Source organism: Carassius gibelio, chromosome A5 (assembly GCF_023724105.1).
Source record: "Carassius gibelio isolate Cgi1373 ecotype wild population from Czech Republic chromosome A5, carGib1.2-hapl.c, whole genome shotgun sequence".
Classification (NCBI taxonomy): domain Eukaryota; kingdom Metazoa; phylum Chordata; class Actinopteri; order Cypriniformes; family Cyprinidae; genus Carassius; species Carassius gibelio.
The window spans coordinates 27,298,091-27,322,007 of NC_068375.1; the positions used below are offsets into that span (position 1 = coordinate 27,298,091).

At 35.9% G+C, this 23,917-nt stretch overlaps 1 protein-coding gene across 3 annotated transcripts; it reads right to left on the bottom strand.

The window, feature by feature from the left end:
• Positions 1-567: 567 nt before the first annotated feature.
• Positions 568-23,551, bottom strand: LOC128008605 (junctional adhesion molecule A). 3 transcript variants are annotated; one of them, XM_052592893.1, is made up of 10 exons: positions 5,858-6,104; positions 4,389-4,448; positions 4,028-4,144; positions 3,750-3,890; positions 3,242-3,444; positions 2,497-2,599; positions 1,830-1,937; positions 1,692-1,704; positions 1,519-1,579; positions 568-1,371 (listed from the first exon to the last, which is right to left on the bottom strand). In XM_052592893.1, exons 1-10 carry the CDS (start codon positions 5,898-5,900, stop codon positions 1,336-1,338), a joined length of 885 nt encoding a protein of 294 aa, XP_052448853.1. In that variant the 5' UTR covers positions 5,901-6,104; the 3' UTR covers positions 568-1,335. The 3 variants fall into 3 exon arrangements, with proteins under 3 accessions (XP_052448853.1, XP_052448852.1, XP_052448851.1); XM_052592892.1 differs by lacking the exons at positions 568-1,371; positions 1,519-1,579; positions 1,692-1,704; positions 5,858-6,104 and adding an exon at positions 23,313-23,551 and having other exon boundaries at positions 1,773-1,937; XM_052592891.1 differs by lacking the exons at positions 568-1,371; positions 1,519-1,579; positions 1,692-1,704; ... (5 more) ...; positions 4,389-4,448; positions 5,858-6,104 and adding exons at positions 16,407-16,839; positions 18,430-18,532; positions 20,865-21,067; ... (2 more) ...; positions 21,873-21,932; positions 23,313-23,541.
• Positions 23,552-23,917: the final 366 nt, after the last annotated feature.

Here is a 23,917-nt window from a genome sequence, read left to right on the forward strand (position 1 = left end):
AGGAGAACTTCTCCCCCGAATGAGCCTGGTTTCTCTCAAGGTTTTTTCTCCATTCTGTCACTGATGTAGTTTTGGTTCTTTGCCACTGTCACCTGTGTCTTGTTTTGGACATTTCCAGCGATAACGTCGACTTGATTGCACAGATACTATTTTAAACTGAACTGAGCTGGATGATGACATCACTGAATTAAATAATGAACAGCCTTTTTGCATTTTTGACACACTATTTTCCTATGTAATGCTGTTCAGTTGCTTTGATACAATCTGTTTCGTTAAAAGCGCTATATAAATAAAGGTGACTTGGCTGTGAAAAATTTGCTGTCCTACACTGCCTCCTAGCGGTCATATTCAGAACATTGTAGTTCACCTAAAATCATTTAAACAGGTTAAAAAATAATGTGAAATAATTACACGCATTCCTAATGTCATCCAACGTGAAAAGTGATATTTCCCGGAATCAGAGTCATATTGTTCAGCTGAGATAACCACAGATAGCATTGCTTAGTTTAACATTCACAATTGGATTTTTTTCATGAGAGAGAAAAAACGTCAACATCTTATGTCATATTCAGTAGATTTCATTTATTGGAAGATTGGGATCAAGTCACATGTTAACATTTCAATCAAACAAAAGGGGGAAAATAAGTTTAGAAATTTGTTCCCAAATTCACAGTTCAGAGAGGTAAATTAAGCATGATTTTAAATCCAAAAAAAAAAAAAAAATCCAATAAAAAGACAGAACGATCTATTTACATTTCATGAAGTATAAAACACACAAACAAGGTACAGTATCATAAAAATGCCAGTGAAGTAAACAAAAAACAGATCAATGACTACATTGTACAGCAAATGTTTATATAAAAGAGAGGGAAGATTATTTCCTGAATGGGGAACGTTCATAGTACCTCCTATTCCCCAAGAAGTTTCCATCTCATAGTGCAGAGTCATGTAAAAAAAAAAATAGCATTGGACATCTCAGTCCAAACATGACTGAACAACTGCTTATTATCAAGCAAATTATATTAATAAAGAATTGACATTAAAACCTTTAGGTTTGTGTTCCACTCACAGATTAATCATAGTTCAATAAATTAAATTTCTCTTTATTTCTACAAAACAGAGACACAGGGTTTAGATTCCTAAAGCTAAATCTGCAATCTCACACACATTTATGATAGTTGCTTTAAAGCTTTTGGACATTTCTATGATCAACTTGTGTGGTAAGATGGGTAGGAAGGCACATCTCATCACATACACATTCATGCTGATTTGTATGAACTCAAACAGAAAACAGTTGATCTAGGCACCGAATCTTGACATCCAGAGTAGCACAGACTACACAATGAAAGATGATTTCTGTCTGAATTCCCCCTGAAAAACACACAGAACAGTGTAAATATAATTATGTTACCCGTACCACTATTCTGGTGGTAGAAAATGACATTCAAAATGAACTATTGCAAAGAGAATTCCTGATTAATATCATTTATACAACTGAGCAAGATGTATTGTACTTACATCGCCATCATCCATATCATCTGCTCTAGGCTGTATATAAACAGCTTGCTGTTTCGGCTTGCTGCAAGAGATCATTTATTTATATTTTTATTACATTCTAGAACATTTTTAGTAGTATTAAATGTCAGATATGAGGTGGTATGTGCCATAGATAATAATAAAAAAACTCTTACCTTTCTGCTTTTTCTGGGAAAAATTAGAGAGAAAAAAGAAAATAAGTCAAATTCAAACATTTTTAATTTCTAATTAAAATTATAATTTACCTCTCTCTCTCTAACACACATGCACACACATAAGCAGTGAGAACTTACTTGGTAGATATCCCTTTTTACTGGCAAACCAGAGAGCAAAGAGGAGCAATCCCACTGCCAGGAAAGCCACGATAACCCCCGCAACAATACCACCAACATTCACATCACCTATAAATAAGTTTTTTTAAATTAATTAAAGTCAGATTAGTTGAAGTCAAAGTCTTAATCATAATTTCAAGAGATCTTAAATTTGAGGACACAAAGATGTCTTGAAGTTATGATAGTCTTTTATTGTACCACTTAAGGCATTTAAGACTTTTTATGGCCTTAAATTTGATGCAACTAAATTTGAGTATTTTTAAGGACCAGTGGAAAACCCTGGAACAGATCTTTATTTTAACAACCTGCTATATTATAACTTAAGATTTCCAAAAAGGAAAATAACTAGAGAACAAATATCTGATTGGCCATTGTGTTCAAACACTCAACAGACATATCTGTGATTGGCTACAATGCTTAATACTTCAAAACATGTTGTAAACTGAAACTGTCAATACACTTCACAGAACTCTCTTCCTTCTTACATTTTTTTTTTTAAGAAAACAGAATAGTAACAGCAAAAGTCTAGAAACACAAATATTTTTCCATTCTGTTTATTTCCCATACTTATCCAGACCCTTAAAATACTAAAGATCAAATTGAATAATGTGTAAGAACCCTGACTTACGGACTTCCATGTTCACTGTATCTCCACGCTGAGGAGAACCTTCTCCATTACTGGCCTCACAGAAATATGAACCAGTATCCAGCTTAGACACACTCGGGAACTCCTGATCACACAAAGCACCCAATTTTACAAATATAATTTATCTTACAAAACAATACCAAATTAATTAATTAAGTGCAAAATGACATTTAAGTTCTAGTAATATGTAGTACTGAATTTCTGAGGTTAGCTTTTCAGGCATTTGATTTGAATATATATTATGGAAGCCCGTTTCCACCATGGGATAAAAATAAATAAATAAAAGCTATTTGTGACTTTGAACTGCTGGGTTCAACATTTACTATTTATTTTTTTTATTTATCTTTATTTATTTTTAGAGTTTGCATCTGCTGTAATACTGACTTTTTTTCTTGCAATATTGTTGCTGAAGTCAGAAGAATTGTCTGAATTTTGAGACGCTCATTGGCAATTGCAAGCTTATACCTCACAATTCTGACCTCTTAGAATTCTAGGTTTATATCTTGTGATTGTGAGGGGGAAACTCAAAAACGCTAGAAATAAAACTCAGATTTTTGAGATAAAGTCAAAATGATCCTTTATTTTATATATATATATATATATATATATATATATATATATTTTTTTTTTTTAGATCCTGTGGTGAAAACAAGGTTGTGTAATTTATACACACACACTTATTATATAAGCTATTATGTATTTTCTAGTATTGTAGATGAACACTCACCAGGTTACCATTGAAGACGTTCATCTTGTAGGTGAGGTTCTTAAAACTGGGAAACTTGCTTGGATCTTCAGGGAGGGGAGTGTTTTCTTTGTACCACCTATAGGTGGATGGAGGGGAACCATCTGCATCATAGCATGTCAGGCGGACGTTACTTCCTGTTGTGACTGATGAAGGAATTCTGGACACAGGCTTGGAAGGAGGCACTGCAGTGGAGGAAATTACAGTCGGAATAACAAGGCTGTATTGTGTGTTACATAATTTCATCAAAAAAAATATTTTATTCTATCCATTGTCAAATACAAATGACACCAAACCCCACTGACTTTCATATTATGTATAATTTTTTCAAATTATCTTGTTTTCCAGAGAAAAATAAATTCATTCAAGTTGGGGACAATATGAGGATTAGTAAATTATGACAGAAGTTTTTGTTGTTTAAAGCCTAGGGTTATATCAGTGACAACTATCAGGTAGCAAGTTTTCATGCATATAATACTTCATGATTTACCAAGGACTGTAAGTTTGATGGTGTTCTCGCCATATCCAGAATTGCCAGACACCTCACAGTCATAGTCTCCAGTATCTGCTCGCGTCACCTTGTTAAATCTCAGTCCTCCTTCAACCATAGCGATACGGCCTATATACTGAGCTAATAAAAGAAAAAATAATGCACAAGGCTACATGTTTTTCTCCATTCACATTTCACAAATTAACAAACAATAAGAGAATGCTACTTCAAGGTTATATCAATTAACTGGATGACAAATGTAAAGATTTTATCCATACCACTTGGTTTGTTTTCCAAGTAGATTAATACTTGAGAGCCCTTGAGATCCTTGAACTTCCATTCTATTCTGGGTGATGCACCAAAGTCAGCGGTGTATGAACATTTCAAGTCAACTCCTGGAAAAAAGCAATACTTTATGCATAAAAGTTTTTCACATCTAAAACTGAAAGCTTAACCCAGGATCACCCAAAACAGGCAAACCTGTTTTAGGCCAGCCAGTAGAAATAGGCTCTCCAGTAAATTCTAACACATCACAAAGTCATCATATTTTCTTTATTATTTATATCTGGCTACTAATTGACACATAGACACAATTATAATTGAAAGACAAACAAACAGAAGAAGCACAGCGAAACTTACCCTCATTCTCTTTCACTTTCACTGAGGGATTAACAGTAACTGTAAATGCGCCGTGCAGGCCTGTTGACAGAAAGATAGGGATTCAAACCTAAATCACCTAAATTTCCTAATATCACATTAAACACATAATAAACTGCATTAACAGCTACAACCGGAGTGAAATGATGCCCAGATTTTATATTCATCTAAGCTGACCACTTATTTTTCTATTTAATAGAAACATCAGAACAATGCAAACAAAAGCAACCTGTGACCTAGAATCTCAAATGGGGTTTAGACATCTTTTCAAATAAGAAAATGTTAAAGAAATTCATTTGTGTTTTCAAAATTTACCCTTTTCAAATAACTGTTTTACAAATATGGCAACAAAGAACATGCTTGCACTATGACGGGTCACCAAGACCAAATAGACAGATAAAATAAATTAAAATAGATGAAAGCCAGAAAATGTCATTATGGCATTTACAACCACTTCTCCAACTGCTATTCTGAAAGAATGGCTAAACAACCGCATGCATCAGTTATGACATGTGAATCCACATAGAGTATGAAAATGTCGTTCTGAAAATTCCTTCAGTTATCATTATTATTAAGTTTTCCAGAGTGTTTGCCGTTTTGAAACTGTTTTACCCACGTAATCATGAGGGTAACAGGTATAAACAAACACGATACTCAAACACTTTGAATTCCTGACGCTGCTCAACAGGATGCTTGTGTGCGCGCGCGTAGTTAATGCCATCAACAATAACAACAGGTGTGTCAGTGTTACTGGTTGTCTACTATTAACACTCAAGATAAAATATAACACTTTTATCTAATTTAACTATTGTGACTTTACTGTTAATTGATTTTATTTGGCGTTCTGAGTCGCGTTTCAGCCATCACAATTTCCTGGTTGTTGAGCTCGGGTTTCGGATGGGGGGTGGATGAGTTGAAAAAACAGGTTCTACAGGTTATCGAGCCGTGAAAGGACTTCTTTCACATTCTAACAATATAGGTACCATAACAAAGCATATAAGCCTAATTTTGCTACGCATTAATCGCTGTATCGAATCATTTCAAACTGCTTTAGTTGATTCGGTTCAGTGATTCATATGATTTATTACTTAAGAACGTTAATTAGATCAATTACAACGGCTCGGCCTCAATAGGTTACTCGGAAATACTATTCATGTCAACATGAACCAATTCAAAATAACGATTAATTAGCTACAGAATTGGTTAAATACGGCCACATTTTGGCAGGTACGTAATGTTTTCTTTTCTTGCAGACCTATGCTAAATGTAAACTCTATTCCACTACACGCAAATAATATTTTTTTTATCATTATTATTATTTAATAAAAGTGAAAAAACACCGATTAAATGTGTGTGTGTGTGTGTGTGTGTGTGTGTGTGTATATATATATATATATATATATATATATATATATATGACAGGACATAATAAAAATTAAATGGACTCTTACCTGTGACTGAGATTGATAGACACACAAAGACGAAGGTCCACATATCCGTTTTGAAATACTACAAAGTATAATATAGCCTATATGTATTTTTTTAAAATAGCCTACCCGGTTTTATATTACGTTAAGATAACTTTTAGGAAGTTGTGTATTTGCTAGGTCCTCGAAAAGCTGAGTTAAGATAAGCTCAAAGGTTGAAACTAAACGCCCTTCCGAGTGATACTGTGTCACCTGTAGCCGCGCGTGCAATAGGATACATGCACGACATTATGACACTCCCACTGCATGACGTAAAGAAAGTAAACGCAGTTTCAAGGAAGACAAACTACTTTTCAGAATAATCCCGGTTTGTGAGTCCAAACCATAACCTACAGATCCTTGTAAATTGTATATGCACACTTAAGTAAGTAACCCACATCAGGATCTTCTGGAACAAACCTGTCAGGAGAGTGAAGAGTTACAGATGGGTCATGGCAAATACGAATTTGCATATTATTTAATATCAGGTTTAAAATCATTTAATATTCAAAGCTTAATACGCTGTTGAAATTCTGTTTAATTTGAAAGGTATTACTTTAATAAATAAAAAAAAGCAGATTTGTGCCATGAACAAAAGAGTTTTATGCCTTTTATAGTATATGAATAAAATTTATCTGGTCATCAGTGTTTAGCTGAGAAAAAAGTAGCTGGAACTCATAAAGAACACCTAAGAAATATGCTTGGAATGGAAAAAGAGATTATCATGATTTTAAAGGAACAGAATAACTTGAGTTGTTTGTCTGTTCTCTCTCGGGTGACTTGTATCACCACAGTATGTAAATGTGGTTTGGCATTTCTGGGTGGGCAGAAATAGTATCAGATCATCTCTGTGGAGGCTGATTACCAGCAATAAACATTGAGCTTCAGACTTTTTTTTCCTACTAGACTTTTAACCATAAACACAGACATATGTTTTCTGCTTTAAAATAACAGAGTACATATTGTGAGCATTAATTTCAGCAACATCTTATACAAATTAAAATACACACAGATGTTTTGTTAGCCATATTGTGTTCTTTTATACGAACATATTTTATATTAATATAAAGTAAGACAAACTTAATAAAAAAAACTCCTATACTAATAGGCCTACACTACAAAAAAAGTGTGTGTTTATTTATGGATATTGTAGATTGTCTTTAAAATAAAATATACAAACTTTTGACTTTCTTTACTTGAACAGGATAGGCTAATATAGAAATCGAATATCATTCCTTTACTGCCACTCTGAGTCTATTCAAAATATCAGTTCACTCAAAGAAAACATTCATGCAGTCCATCATGTGTTATAAGATAAACTTTTTGTTAACCCACAACTTATTGTTATTGTTAGTTAATGCCATCAAAACATAAGAACAGTTTCAGGTGTTTAAGAATAATAGTTTCTGTATTATTTCCTCCCCCTTCAAGTAAATATGGGTGTTCAAAATATGTTTGATTATCTGATGACAGACATCTAGCAATCTTGGAATGATCTGTTATTGCAGCTTAGTTTAGATTTTTCAAGTTTTCATTTGTTTTTATTGATGTTTAAAGAGTTCATTTCAAACGATGATAGAATAAAATCCTTATTTAACCTGGAATACTCCTTTAATATATATATATATATTAGTTATCAAAAAAAAAATAAAACCTATCCCACATGTATGTTCCGTGTTTTGAGTTCCTGTATGTCCTTATTTGGTCCTTCCTGTTTCTTCATTAAGTTAATTTCATTCCAGGTGTTCCCCCTCTGTTGTCATTGATCCCAGGTGTATCTGGTCTTCCCATGGTCAAGTTCTGTGTATAAATAGTGTTCCAGTGTTGAGTTGTATTTTAGTTCCTGTATATGCCTGTTGATGATTAAATTCTATATTTGAAGAGTTCTCCTGTCCTTCCAAGTGTAATGTGACCCACACAGTGTGAACACATGCAACTCACCACAGAAGAGGCAGACCGTTTATTATATATATATATATATATATATATTTAAAAAACATTTTACATACTCAGAATAGAAACAGACTAATATGTAAATCTCTCTCTCTCTCTTTATATATATATATAAAGCTCTGTGGTTTGTCTAAGAGGCTGCAAATATTCATTGTTCAGTCTCCTTCACTACACAGTGGTACTGATATAGGCGAACTGCTAAACACTTTGGTTAGAGTAGCAAAACCATGGCTATTCTCAAAGGTAAGAATACATAGCTAGATATCAAACTGTGGATCATGTATCATTGTAATATATAATCATATTGGAGTCAAACTGCTCAGTAAAGACTTTAGCCATTATAGAGTTAACATAGCTTACTAGAAGCTGCTTTGAGTGTATTGTGGATGCTATGCAAATAAATATCTTGACTTGAATGAACCAAGGTGAAGATTCTGACTATTAGAGATGCCAAACATGATGCAAGTGATCAAATTAATGACATTATCAATGTCTGCAGAAAATACCTCTGCTTTTTGTTAACATTTTATTTATTTGGCCTCTCTCTCTCTCTCTCTCTCTCTCTCTCTCTCTCTCAAATTCAAATTCAAATGAGCTTTATTGGCATGACTTGCACAGTATTGCGAAAGCATTGTACATTACATGAATAAGGAATAAACAATTATATAATACATAAAACAAAAACAGATTCGTAAAATAATTAAGTATATGTATACTTTCTCCTTGTTTTCTTCAAACGAGAAACAAGTAAAAGACAACAACAAATAAAAAAAATAAAAAAATTAATAATAATAATAACTTATGCATAACAGTACATGTAAGAAATGCTCTTGCTTCAGTTTTGTCCACTGGCTGACAGTCTTAGTTTGTGACAGGCTGATACTTATCTTGCTGCTGTTGTGATCATTTTGGAATTTTCCCCTAAAATGTGATTTAATTTTTCTGTATTTGGTAATGCCATAAATTTTGGTTTAATTTGTTGGAATTTGTGGAAATATGCAGCTCTTATGTTATGATAGTAATCACAGTGTAGTAAGAAGTGTTCCTCTGTCTCCAGCTCACTCTGAAAGCACATGGCAGCTCTCTCGGCTGCCATCTCTGTCTGTGTCGTCCTCTCTCAGTCTGTATTTTGTAAGTGTTTTTCTTAATTTGGGATCTTTTACACAGCTCAGGTATTCTGCTGGTTTATAATCTTTCTTCAGGTCTAAATACAGCTCCATCTTCTTCTGTGATTTAGTAGCATGTTTCCAGTAGGTGATGTAATTCTGTTTTTGTAACTGGATAATTTGGTTTGGTCGGATGGTGCTGTGCTGGTCTGGCTGTAGTTTGAGCATCAGCTGTGAGAGAGCGCTCCTCTGCAGGCTCTGCTCCTGACACCACAGGGCTTCAGCCTGATATGAGCTCGGCTCACTGCGCTTCAGGTGCTGGTAGAACTTCACCGCTCTCTTTTGGATATTGATCAATAAGGGGTATTGTTCTAATTCAGCTCTGCACGAGTTGTTTGGCGTTGATCTGTTTACTTTTAGGATATTTTTACAAATTTGTGTATGCAGAGTTTAGATTTCTTCTTTTTCCCATTTTGAATAATCTTGGGTTTTTAGAGGTCCCCATATCTCGCTGCCATACAGAGCAATTGGTTCAATTATTGATTTTAGGATTTTTAGCCAGGTTTGAATTGGAATTTCATGTCGAATAGTGTTTCTAATCATGTAGAAGACTCTCAGTGCTTTTGCCTTCAGTTCATTCACAGCCAGATTAAAGTTCCCTGTAGAACTCAGTTTTAGTCCCAGATATGTGTGTTCATGGGTGTGTTGGAGGACTTGGTTTCCTGCTCGAAAGATGTATTTATTTTCCCTACATCTGGATCTGTTTTGAAAAATCATTATTTTAGTTTTTGCAAGGTTAATTTTGAGAGCCCACGTTTGACTGAATGTCTGTACGACGTCGAGGAGCTGCTGTAGTCTCTCTCTGTCTCTGTTGATTGTAACTTTTCTCTTCTTTTTTTCTCTTTCTTGAATTGTGTTTGGTAAAGCAGTATTTTTTTTTTTCTCCTCGGCTGACGCCGGTCAGCAAGTGGGGAAAATGGGGACAAATGTGGGTGATTTTTCACAACTGACTATTAGACATGGCTGTAAGTGTATGCCTGATGCGTCTGTGTCGGTAGAAGATTGTTTAGTGGCCGTGAGTGCTGCTGTTGGCGGTGTAAATATCAGATCCGCGTCTCGTATGAACAAGGCCATAGTTATTTTTTTGAGTCAAATGGCAAATTATTTAATTGAGAACGGATTAACGATCAATGAAATGTTTGTGCCTGTTTTGCCTCTGTCGAGTCCATCAAAGAAGATTGTCTTGTCAAATGTACCTCCATTTGTTAAAAATGAGAAATTGGAAGAAATACTCGTGAGATATGGTAAATTAGTGAGTCCCATTAAGATGATTACGCTCGGATGCAAAAATCCCGAACTCAAACATGTAATGTCTTTTCGGCGCCAGGTCTTCATGATTCTCAATTCTCACAGTGATCCTTTGAACCTGTCTGTCAAATTAACTATCGAGGGGAAGGATTTTACTATTTTTATTAGCTCGGAGTCCATGAAATGTTTTATTTGCGGGGATTTTGGTCACGTCCGGCAGACTTGCCCGAATCGTCATGTAAATAATGGCACTAATGGAGATTTGACTGTTAATGTGGAAAATGACAGGGCGAGACAAGGCACTTCTGATGTAACTGTGGACGCTGTGTCGTTACAACCTCCACAGGCCAGAGCAGAATCCACGCCGATTAGTTTGCCTGAACTACGCGAGGGAAGATCCCTGTTGGGTGATTCCAGCAACAGCGAAGTGCAGATAGCTGAGACAGCGGCCGATCAAAATGACGTAATCACGCAGCCAGGGGCGTAGCAACCGGGGGGGACACGTCCCCCGCACTTTTAGAAACAGGTGATTCTGACCCCTGCTAATTTTTTTTTTTTTTAGGATCCAGCGTGAATATTTCCTGTAGTGTTCTCTGATTTGTTACTTAGATTTGAGTGAAGTAACATTCAGCCAATCACAGAGCGAATCATCTCCTGGGCGCGTCTGCTATGAGCTTCAAATCTCTTGTTGCTCTTCTGAATTTTCGTTCGTTCGTTCACTTTGCTGTTAGGCCGTCTGGGATAAAATGCACCCCAGAAAAAAGCAAAGGACGATTACATCCTTTTTTCAAACACACACTGTAAGTATGTTACAGTATGTCGCGATGACACGAATCGCGCGATAAAGTTTTCATGTTATGATTTAACCTATTGAACCCGTATGGACCTCGTCACGTCGCGCCGGATTCAGTGTGTTAAATGCTCTCCTAATTGTCGCTTTGGATAAAAGCGTCTGCTAAATAAGACGTAACAATATTATTGGTTTCTGCTGTCTTTTGTTTGTCTACGTGCTGCTCGCGTAGTAAAATTATAATTTCACAATAAATCATATTTGTTTTGCAACGAATATCTTAAAATACTTTATCAATTTTATTCTTTTAATTCATAACTGTTACTTTATGTCCTAACTAGTCTGTAGGAAAGGCAGGCTGTGACGTCACTGGCAGAGAGAGGGGGCAGTTGCTCAACCTCTCCAGAATGTGTACAGGTGAGATTTGTATAAAAAAAGCAGATTGACTATCTTAAAGCTGCGGTAGGGAACTTTTGACGCTCTAGCGGTTAATAAACAGAACTGCTTGCGTCTTGCGGAAGAACATCGTTGCCGGAACTACTTCTCTCTGTTTATGTCTATGAAGAATCACAAAGGTACTGGGTTACTCCGCCGCGGTATGCCCGAAGCAATCTAAAATAGTCCGAATATAAACACTTATTATAGGTGCACCCTAGTGATTCAGGACAAGCCAAAAACACGGTTTGGAAAATGGATTCATGGTGTACTCGCTTATTATATACATTTTTCTACATTTTGAACACAAACAAAGTTACGGACCGCAGCTCTGATTGGTTGTTTTTTACCGGGAGCGATGGAGTTTCTGCAAATGGCAATAGGACACTGGGAGGAGCCAGAGGAGCTTGATTTTTTTCACAGATTATCTGTCTCATATTTTTCATAAAATGTATGTTGTATAAAATTACTGTAGATGTAATCTGTATACTCATTTAACACCTGTTTTTGTCCAACTGTTAAAAAAAAAAGTTATTGTTCAAATGTAGTGCAACTGAAATATTGTAAATATCATAAAATATCTTTATTTCATAAAAAAATAAAAAAATTATGGATGGTCTCCCATTGGTCTCAAAGTCCTGCAGTATTTTTAAATTTTGAGTATGATTTAAAAAAAAAATAGGTTCCTGTAAGCTATCATGTCATGTTCCCAAATTTGAAAAAGTAAAATGCCAATTGGTATTCTATTTAGAATTTATTATGAACATCAGCTTTGGGTCAAATCACCATACAGCTGTCCCCCCCACTTTTAAAATGGCTGCTACGCCCCTGCACGCAGCCAGAGTTGAGTTCGGAGCAGGTGAATGCCAAAGAGGCGCGTGAGGCCGAATCACTGGGGAATGAGGAACAAATATCTGAGGTAGACCTATGTAATGCTAAAATAAGTACTGATGAACCGATCGATCAGAGTCAAGGAGCGAGTGTTTCACAAGAGGTAATGGATTTAAGTCTACACACGGAGGATTTCGATAAGGATGACGAGGAAATATATGATGAGAATGACGTGATGGACTCGGAAAATACTTCTGAAGGTAAGACTAAGTTGTATTCATTACAGCAGATTAATGCTTTCCTTGACAATACAAAAGGGCTTCGTAAGATCAGTATTGAGTCATACTTTCCAGATTTAAAACTGTTTCTCAGTTCTTGTACCATAGCTATGCGAAAGACAAACTGATGAGCTTGATAGACCAAAACGGTACCGCCTTAAAAAGATTCTCTGTAATGTAAGAAGTATATTGCTTTTGCAAGGTAAAAAGTGAGATGGTTTGGATGCATTTTTATGTTTGCTTTCTTCTTCTTTTCATGACATCCTTGAGATTTGGTTCTTTAAATATTAATGGGTGTTGTGATGCTGTTAAAAGGTTTAGTCTTTTTGAATATATTATGATTAAGAGGGCAAGTATAGTTTTTCTTCAAGAAACTCATACAGATTCAAATAATCAAGTACAGTGGTTGAGTGAATGGAAGGGGCAGGCTATACTAAGTCATGGTTCTAGTGTTAGTGCAGGGGTTGCTATTCTCTTTGGATCAGAATATAAGCAACAACCTGTTAGTGTTTTTGAATTGGTTCCTGGTCGAATGTTGCGTGTTGATGTGACAATTCATGGTCTACATTTTTCGTTATTTAATGTGTACGCCCCAAATATTGGTTCAGAGCGAACTTTATTCTTTAGAAAACTAAAGACTGCTCTTAGTGATGTATCGCATGATAAAATTGTTGTTCTGGCTGGGGATTTTAATTGTACTATAAACCACACTTTAGATAGGAACCATGAGGAACCACATAGCCAGTCGTCAGATGAACTTAAAAATGTGATAAATTATCATTGTCTTGTGGATGTGTGGAGAGAAGCTTTCCCTCTGACTAAACAATATACCTGGATGAAAGTAAACTCTAATATGATATCTGGAGCCCGACTTGATAGGATTTATGTGCAGAAAAGCGTTAGGGGTAAATTTTATAATAGCTGTATTTTTCCCACTGCTCTATCTGATCATCATTATACGTCTGTTGAAGTCTCTGTCGCACAGAGCACTTTTACGCACTCTTTTTGGAAATTTAATATTAGACTGTTACAAGATCACAATTTTGTGCACTCTTTCACCCTTTTCTGGGAAACCTGGAGAGAGAGAAAAATGCTATACAAGTCCCTAAGTCAGTGGTGGGATATTGGCAAAATACAAATTAAACTTTTTTTGTCAGAGTTATACTGCCTATAACAAAGGTATTTTGGAAAGTACATTGAAAAAGCTTGAACAAGATATTCTTTACACTGAGGATAAAATGGATGAGGTGGACACTGCCGAACAACTTGAAAGGAATACATTTTTCTTACGGAATCTTTTGGAAGAAAGGGCCCAAGAGACACTTATCCGTGCTAGGTTTACCTCCTTTAATAACATGGATGCGCCGACATCTACATTTTTTAGTCTGGAGAAAAAAACTGTGAATAAGAAGACTTTATGTCATTTGAAACTTCCAGGAGGAGGAGAAGTGACTGACGATCGTGGAATAATGTCCTATGCTTTATCTTTTTATGAGAACCTATATAAGGCGGAACCCTGTGAAGATGAAATGGCTGACATGCTTCTTCAAGATTTACCTCAACTTGCAGAAGAAGAGAAATCTAGACTTGATCAGCCTTTGACTTTTGATGAGATGACAGTAGCTGTTCATGAACTTTCTTCAGGAAAAGTACCAGGATTGGATGGACTAAATGCAGAATTTTATAAACAGTTTTGGCCGGTGATTGGAAGGGACTTGTTTTCTGTCTTCTTGGAGTGTCTGGAAAGAGGAACATTGTCTGTGAGCCTTCGGAGGGCTGTGATAACTTTATTACCTAAGAAGGGGGATCTTGGAGACATCAAAAATTGGCGTCCTGTGTCATTGCTCGGAGCTGATTACAAGATCTTTTCCAAAGCTTTAACTAATAGACTTAAACGTTGCATATCTTCAGTGATTCATGAAGATCAATCTTACTGTATCCCAGATCGGTCCATTTTTAACAATCTTTTTCTGGTTCGAGACCTGATTTCCTTTGCCAAGGTGTATAAACTTGATGTAGGTTTTGTTTCTTTGGACCAGGAGAAAGCCTTCGATCGAATTGATCATGGCTTTCTTTTTAAATGTTTTGATGCTTTTGGTTTTGGTCCATCATTTATTTCCTATGTTAAGCTGTTGTACACGGATGTATATAGTTTATTGAAAATAAATGGCACTCTATCGAGACCATTTTTAGTTGGCAGGGGTATACGACAAGGCTGCGGTCTCTCAGGTATTTTATACACGATTGCTATTGAACCACTCATGGCAGTTCTGAGACATCAGTTAAGTGGGATTTCCACAGTGTGCTCTTCTGGCACAGATTTTGCAACAGTTAAATTAAGCGCATATGCTGATGATGTTACTTTAGTAATAAGATCAAATGAAGATGTTAAGAAAATGATATCATCACTGAATATCTATCAGAGGGCCTCTTCTTCAAGAATAAATTGGCATAAGAGTGCAACTTTTTTGCTGGGCAAATGGGAAAACGGAGGTCCGCCAGTACTTCCTCAGCACTGTTCTTGGAGCCTAGAAGGGTTTAAAATGCTTGGGGTTTTCTTGGGGAAAGAGCGTTATATGGAGAAGAATTGGGAAGGTCTAATTGATAAAGTGTCTGGCCGTTTACACAAGTGGAGGTGGATTCTCCCTCAACTATCTTATAGGGGTAGAGTGCTTATTATTAATAATTTGGCAGCATCTATGCTGTGGCATAGGTTAAATGTACTCGATCCACCAAAAATCCTATTACAACATCTGCAGAAGATTGGAGTAAATTTTTTTTGGGACGGCCATCATTGGCTTCCCCCTGCAATTCTTTACTTGCCAGTTAATGAAGGAGGTCAGGGGATGATCGATTTGGCAGGCAAAGTGAAAGCTATGAGGCTGAAAGTTGCTCAGACTTTACTTTATGTTAGGGAGCTTTCCACACCGTGGGTGTCATTTGGCTTGGCTTTGCTTAGAACTTTTGGTGGTTTTTCCCTTGACAAACAATTGTTTTTGATGTTCCAGTATAGTTGGAGTTTTAAACCTGATGTGAAATTCTATGCTTCCGTTTTAAATTCCTGGACTGTTCTTAAGGGATTTAGATGAGAGAATCACCATTTTGGCCTGAATGAACCACTGTTTTATAACCCCTATCTTAATGGCAATGTTTGCACGTCTAACATCATTGTTAAAACATTTATGGAAAAGGGTTTGACAAAAGTTGCACATCTGATCGATATTGATTCCAGAAAATGGAGACCAACAATGGAAATTTGTGAACAAGTGGGATTCAGGTCTGTGAGGATGGTAGAACATTTCATATGCAGTCTGAAAGCTGTTTTTCCTTCTCAATTCCAACATTTTGTCAATTGTCTTATGTCAGGTGAATTGATGCAATGTTCCTTCCCTAAGTTATTTGTGTCCCCAAAGGGTTGCACAGATGGTGACCAAGAGGGGAAGTTGTTGAAGTTCAAGGGGCTACAAGAGATTGTTTTTCAAGCTGCTGGAAAAACAAAAGTTTTATCAGATGTGTGTAAAGGCTGATCATTTTGAAGATATTAATCGTAGATGTGATACAAAGTGGAAGGAACATCTAATGGTTTCTGATGATCTCTCTCCTTCTTGGAGGTTACTGTATAAAGGTCCACTCCCAAAACGCTCTGGGGATTTGCAGTGGAGAATATTGCACTGTGTGTTACTTACAAATAGCTTTGTCTCTAAGTTCAATATGTCTGTTTCATCACCTTGTCTTTTTTGTACTAAACCAGAGACTGTGTTTCATGTTTTTGCTGAATGTTCCAGGCTAGTACCACTATTTAAAGTATTGGAAAGAATACTCGGGAATTTAGGTTTTTGTTTTGATAAGATAATTTTTATTTATGGCTGCAAGTATTCAAAAACACACAAAGAACAGTGTATTTTGGCTCTCTAAATACTATATCTAAATACTATATCTAAATTCTCTCTCTCTCTCTCTCTCTCTCTCTCTCTCTCTCTCTCTCTCTCTCACTCTCACTCTCACTCTCACTCTCACTCTCACTCTCTCTCACTCTCTCTCTCTCACTCACTCAAGGTTCCTGTCCAAGTTTTTGTATCTCTAACTTTAACTTGGTCATTTCTAATTCTAGTTTTTGTATCTCTAGTTTTAGTTTCACCTCTTGCAACAAGAATACACCATACTGTTTTTCAAGCATGTGGTTCAATGTGGTCTTGCTTGGGACATCCTTGTTCTCAGTGCTCAAGCTGCTGCTCACAGCTGTTGTTTGGCTGTTGTCCTTATCATCTATACAGGAAAAACAAAGTTAGCCCAAAAGTAGCTATGTTAGAGAGAGCTTAAAACATATTTTGTAATGTGTTATAGTTATATGCAATCCAAACAGTGCTAATCAGAGGTACTGAAACAGCTTTCTTGCCTATGGAACACTAAACAGAAAAAAACACTCTACTCACAAGACTGTTAAAACAGAGCTGGGATAATGGCAAAAGGAAGTTATATTTCTTCTTTTGTTAGGGGTAATGGACTGGCCTGCTCTCACTGACTTCAAGGATTCCTCTCCACACATCTTTAATTAAAATGTTGTCCTTTTCATTTATAATGTTAATGGCTATGTTTATGCAACCAGCCCAATATACAGGTACATCTTAATAAATTAGAATGTTGTGGAAATGTTCATTTATTTTAATAATTCATATCAAATTGTCTAATTTGAGTATTAAATAAATTCAATGCACACAGACCGAAGTTTTAATTGTGATGATTTTGGCTCACATTTAACATCTCAACAAATTAGAATATGGTGAGATGCCAATCAGCTAATCAACTCAAAACGCCTGCAAAGGTTTCCTGGGCCTTCAAAATGGTCTCTCAGTTGGGTTCACTAGGCTACACAATCATGGGGAAGACTGCTGATCTGACAGTTTTTCAGAAGACAATCATTGACACCCTCCCCAAGGAGGGTAAGCCACAAACATTCATTGCCAAACAAGCTGGCTGTTCACTGAGTAATGTATCCAAGCATGTTAACAGAGAGTTGAGTGGAAGGACTCACACTTCATGCTTCCTTCTGCTGACCAGCTTTTTGAAGATACTGATTTAATTTTCGAGCAGGATTTGGCACCTTCACACACATGCCAAAAGCAACAAAAGTTGGTTAAATGACCATGGTGTTGGTGTGCTTGACTGGCCAGCAAACTCACCAGACCTGAACACCATAAAGAATCTATGGGCTATTGTCAAGAGGAAAATGAGAAACAAAAGACCAAAAACTGCAGATGAGCTGAAACCCACTCTCAAAGAAACCTGGGCTTCCATACCACCTCAGCAGTGCCAAAAACTGATCACCTCCATGTCACACCGAATTGAGGCAGTAATTAAAACAAAAGGAGCCCCTACCAAGTATTGAGTACATGTACAGTAAATGAACATACTTTCCAGAAGGTCAACAATTCACTGAAAAAGTTTTTTATTATTGGTCTTATGAAGTATTCTAATTTGTTGACATAGTAATTCGTTTGTTTGTTAAATGTGAACCAAAATCATCACAATTAAAAGAACCAAAGACTTAAATAAATTCAGTGCACACAGACTGGAGTAGTTGAATAAACCAGTTTGACAATTTGAGTTGAATTACTTTATATGTGTTCGCTTGCTTTGTATTAAAAAATTGGGGAGGTAGATCTGATCAAATGTGAGAATGTGCAAGTAGCTATCCTGTAGTGCAGTGAAAACTGAAGGGAACTGAGTAGTATGAAAAATAACATTTTATTTGATAATATGTTGATAATAAATTGAAAGTGTGTCCTCTGGTGACTCTGGTAGACATGTAACTGCCACTTAGTGTCTAATTTGAAAGCACTGACAAATGTAACTTACGGACTTCCATGTTCACTGTATCTCCACACTGAGGTGCACCTTCTCCATTACTGGCCTCACAGAAATATGAACCAGTATCCAGTTTAGATATGCTCGGGAACTCCTGATCACACAAAGAAACCAATTTTACAAATATAATTTATCTTTCAGTACAATGACGAGGTATAAAACCAGAATTATACTTACACACAAAATGATTTTTAAATTCTAGCAGTATAAAGTACTGAATGTTTTGATGATTGAGTTTCAATCATTTTATGTAAAAAAAAAAAAAATCATACAGTATATACACACACACGTATGTGTATATATATATATATATTTATATATATAAAATAGATACAGAAAAGAATCATTCCTCTTTAAAATAATCACATTTTGTTTCTTTGCAGCCTAAAATAAAGATGGACACAGTTTTTTTATCCAGCTGTATTTACTCATTGCAACTTATATAACACCCAAGTGAAAGATATAACACCAATATGTCATGAAAAAAAAAAAAAACAGAATCACTGGTTGAAAAAAATGATCACCCCCTCCTAAAAATAACTTTTAAAATCAATCAGGTATAGATAATCACCTTCTCAATGGCACACAAAGTCATTTAACTTACATCTGTGATCAGCTGTGGTCATTTCGATTATCTCAGAGTCAGAATGAAAAGAGCTTTTCTGGAGCATTTCAGTCCTTGGTAATGCAACTAAAGCAGACAATCAACTATGGGTGGAAAGGCACTGTCAAAAGATCTCCTAGATAAAACTGTGGGTATGTCAAAGTCAGGAGATGGATAAAAAAAAAGAAAAAATAAAAATTCAAAGGATTTATCAATGCCTAGAGGCACAGTGAAATCTATTATTAAGACATGGAAGGAATTTGGTACAACACAGACCCTCCCTGGATCAGGACATCTCTCTGGATGAAAGAGCAGAAGAATGCTGGTCAGAGAGCCTACCAAGAGGCCTACAGCAACTCTGAAGCAGTTGCAGGAATTTATGACAAAGAGTCATCATTATGTGCATGTGAAAACAATATCACAAATGTAGATTGTATGGGAAGGTTGCAAAAAAAAAAAAAAAATCATTCCTCAACAATTGCCACATGCTTTCACGACTGAGATTTGCCAAAAATGCACCTTGAAGATTCTATGGCAGCATGAGAAAATTGTATTATTTGGACACAACACAAAATCCAATTTGGTTACTTTAATCCAATAAAGCTCACCATCCAAATAAGACCATTCCTACAGTAAGCTGAAGAGTGTTTCAGGACATTGAATTGACGCTGTCAATTTTGCACATACATGTAAGAATTATACATTGTATTCATCATTTAGATCTGTAAAGGTTTTACTTTTATTTGTGTGCAATATTAACAAAATGTTGTGCTTTTGTAAAATAAAGAAAACAAATAGGATGTGTTTGCCATCTAGGTGTTGAACAGGAGCGCTTCACAAAAATGAACTAAACCTTAGCAAATATTTTACTTTCAGACACGATGATTATATCTATAGAAAGCTTTAAAACACCACAAAACAAATTAATTAAATTCCAAAAAAACTCTTTCATTAGGTAATCCGTAAAGATGCATTTCTTTTAGCATCCATGATGAGATGGCAAATCAGGATAATCAATTTCATCTTTGTCACACTGTCTCAGAAAACACTAGTTAATTAATTGATAATTCAAAAACCTAACTATTTTCCCCCAACATATTCATAGTAACTTTTGCGGCAAGCTTTAGACTATTTAGCGCACTCACATCATGGTTCTGTGCACCATGGTCACAAAAACACATAATTTGCATGCATTTTTAAGCATTGTGGTTTAAAAACAAGCGATTTAAGCCATTGAAATGCAAACAACAGCACTACATGTGTGAGCTGTATGTTTCTGAGCTTGATTTCTGCAATTGGGTCGGATTGAAGTCGGGTCATATTCACACCTAAAACAAACCGTACCAGAGTTTGTTTGGAAGCAGACCAGGACCACCTCTTCAGCTGGGTTCACTGGGTTTCACCCGAGTGAGGTTGCTGTATTCACACCTGTCCAAACGATCCACATCAAGGCGGGAAACGAACATGAGTTTGATTTAATCAAACCAAACAAGACAGGAGTGAATACACCTTTAAACCCCATTGAAAATCTGTGGAATGACTTGAAGATTGCAGTCCAAAAATGGTCACCATCAAATTTATCTGTATTTAAGCAATTCTGCAGAGAAGAGTGGGGAGCAAAGTACAGACAAATTCCAGCAGATTTTATTTTTTGCTTTTTAAATACAGTAAAAACAGCTGAATAAAACAAAAACTGTTTCTGTCTTCATTTCAGGCTGCAAAGCAACAAAATGGATTCTTTTCTATATGTGTGTGTGTGGGTATGTACGTACATATGTATGTTTGTATTATGTATTTTCTAGTATTGTAGATGAACACTCACCAGGTTACCATTGAAGACGTTCCTCTTGTAGGTGAGGTTCTTAAAACTGGGAAACTTGCTTGGATCTTCAGGGAGGGGAGTGTTGTCTTTGTACCACCTATAGGTGGATGGAGGGGAACCATCTGCATCATAGCATGTCAGGCGGACGTTACTTCCTGTTGTGACTGATGAAGGAATTCTGGACACAGGCTTGGAAGGAGGCACTGCAGTGGAGGAAATTGGAGTCGGAATAACAAGGATTTTTGATGTATTACAAATAAATCTTTGCTAAACCAACTTATATCCATTTATATCCATTTTTTTTCAGTACTCAAATTTACCAAGGACTGTAAGCTTGATGGTCTTCTCATCATATCCAGAATTGCCAGACACCTCACAGTCATAGTCTCCAGTATCTGCTCGTGTCACCTTGTTAAATCTCAGTCCTCCTTCAACCATAGCGATACGGCCTTCATACTGAGCTAATAAAAGAAAAAAATAATGCACAAGGCTACATGTTTTTCTCCATTCACATTTCACAAATTAACAAACAATAAGAGAATGCTACTTCAAGGTTATATCAATTAACTGGATGACAAATGTAAAGATTTTATCCATACCAGTTGGCTTGTTATCAAAGTAGATATATACTTGAGAGCCCTTGAGATCCTTGAACTTCCATTCTATTCTGGGTGATGCACCAAAGTCAGCGGTGTATGAACATTTCAAGTCAACTCCTGGAAAAAAGCAATACTTTATGCATAAAGGTTTTTCACATCTAAAACTGAATGCTTAAACCACCAGGATCACCCAAAACAGGCAAACCTGTCTTTAGGCCAGCCAGTAGAGATAGGCTCTCCAGTAAATTGTAACACCTCACAAACTACTGTTCTTCAGTTATTATTCAAAACACATGCAGCGAGGCACTTCATCATATTTTCTTTATTATTTATATCTGGCTACTCATTGACACACATAAACAATTATAATTGAAAGACAAACAAACAGAAGAAGCACAGCGAAACTTACCCTCATTCTCTTTCACTTTCACCCAGGGATTAACAGTAACTGTAAATGCGCCGTGCAGGCCTGTTGACAGAAAGATAGGGATTCAAACCTAAATCACCTTAATTTCCTAATATCACATTAAACACATAATAAACTGCATTAACAGCTACAACCGGAGTGAAACGATGCTCAGATTTTATATTCATCTAAGCTCCCCACTTATTTTTCTATTTAATAGAAACATCAGAACAATGCAAACAAAAGCAACATGTGACCTAGAATCTCAAATGGGGTTTTCAAATAAGAAAATGTTAAAGAAATACATTTGTGTTTTCAAAATTTACCCTTTTCAAATAACTGTTTTACAAATATGGCAACAAAGAACATGCTTGCACTATGACGGGTCACCAAGACCAAATAGATAGATAAAATAAATTAAAATAGATGAAAGCCAGAAAATGTCGTTATGGCATTTACAACCACTTCTCCAACTGCTATTCTGAAAGAATGGGCTAAACAACCGCATGCATCAGTTATGACATGTGAATCCACATAGAGTATGAAAATGTCGTTCTAAAAATTCATTCAGTTATCATTATTATTAAGTTTTCCAGAGTGTTTGCCGTTTTGAAACTGTTTTACCCACGTAATCATGAGGGTAACAGGTATAAACAAACACGATACTCAAACACTTTGAATTCCTGACGCTGCTCAACAGGATGCTTGTGTGCGCGCGCGTAGTTAATGCCATCAACAATAACAACAGGTGTGTCAGTGTTACTGGTTGTCTACTATTAACACTCAATGATAAAATAGAACACTTTTATCTAATTTAACTATTGCGACTTTACTGTTAATTGATTTTATTTGGCGTTCTGAGTCGCGTTTCAGCCATCACAATTTCCTGGTTGTTGAGCTCTGGTTTCGGATGGGGGGTGGATGAGTTGAAAAAACAGGTTCTACAGGTTATCGAGCCGTGAAAGGACTTCTTTCACATTCTAACAATATAGGTACCATGACAAAGCATATAAGCCTAATTTTGCTACGCATTAATCGCTGTATCGAATCATTTCAAACTGCTTTAGTTGATTCGGTTCAGTGATTCATATGATTTATTACTTAAGAACGTTAATAAGATCAATTACAACGGCTCGGCCTCAATAGGTTACTCGGAAATACTATTAATGTCAACATGAACCAATTCAAAATAACGATTAATTAGCTACAGAATTGGTTAAATACGGCCACATTTTGGCAGGTACGTAATGTTTTCTTTTCTTGTAGACCTATACTAAATGTAAACTCTATTCCACTACACGCAAAAAATATTTTTTTATCATTATTATTATTTAGTAAAAGTGATAAAACACTGATTAAATGTGTGTGTGTGTATATATATATATATATATATATATATATATATATATGACAGGACATAATAAAAATTAAATGGACTCTTACCTGTGACTGAGATTGATAGACACACAAAGACGAAGGTCCACATATCCGTTTTGAAATACTACAAAGTATAATATAGCCTATAAGTATTTTTTTTAAAATAGCCTACCCGGTTTTATATTACGTTAAGAGAACTTTTAGGAAGTTGTGTATTTGCTAGGTCCTCGAAAAGCTGAGTTAAGATAAGCTCAAAGGTTGAAACTAAACGCCCTTCCTAGTGATACTGTGTCACCTGTAGCCGCGCGTGCAATAGGATACATTCACGACATTATGACACTCCCACTGCATGACGTAAAGAAAGTAAACGCAGTTTCAAGGAAGACAAACTACTTTTCAGAATAATCCCGGTTTGTGAGTCCAAACCATAACCTACAGATCCTTGTAAATTTTATATGCACACTTAAGTAAGTAACCCACATCAGGATCTTCTGGAACAAACCTGTCAGGAGAGTGAAGAGTTACAGATGGGTCATGGCAAATACGAATTTGCATATTATTTAATATCAGGTTTAAAATCATTTAATATTCAAAGCTTAATACACTGTTGAAATTCTGTTTAATTTGAAAGGTATTACTTTAATAAATAAAAAAAGCAGATTTGTGCCATG

Bases quoted from the DNA above. Each gene is read 5' to 3' on its own strand.
- LOC128008605 (XM_052592893.1), bottom strand. From the start codon at position 5,900: ATGTGGACCTTCGTCTTTGTGTGTCTATCAATCTCAGTCACAG. The intron at 4,145-4,388 runs GTAAGTTTCGCT...GCTTTTTTCCAG, and splicing joins GAAAGTGAAAGAGAATGAGG to GAGTTGACTTGAAATGTTCA. The intron at 1,372-1,518 runs GTAAGTACAATA...TGTGTTTTTCAG, and splicing joins ATGATATGGATGATGGCGAT to GGGGAATTCAGACAGAAATC.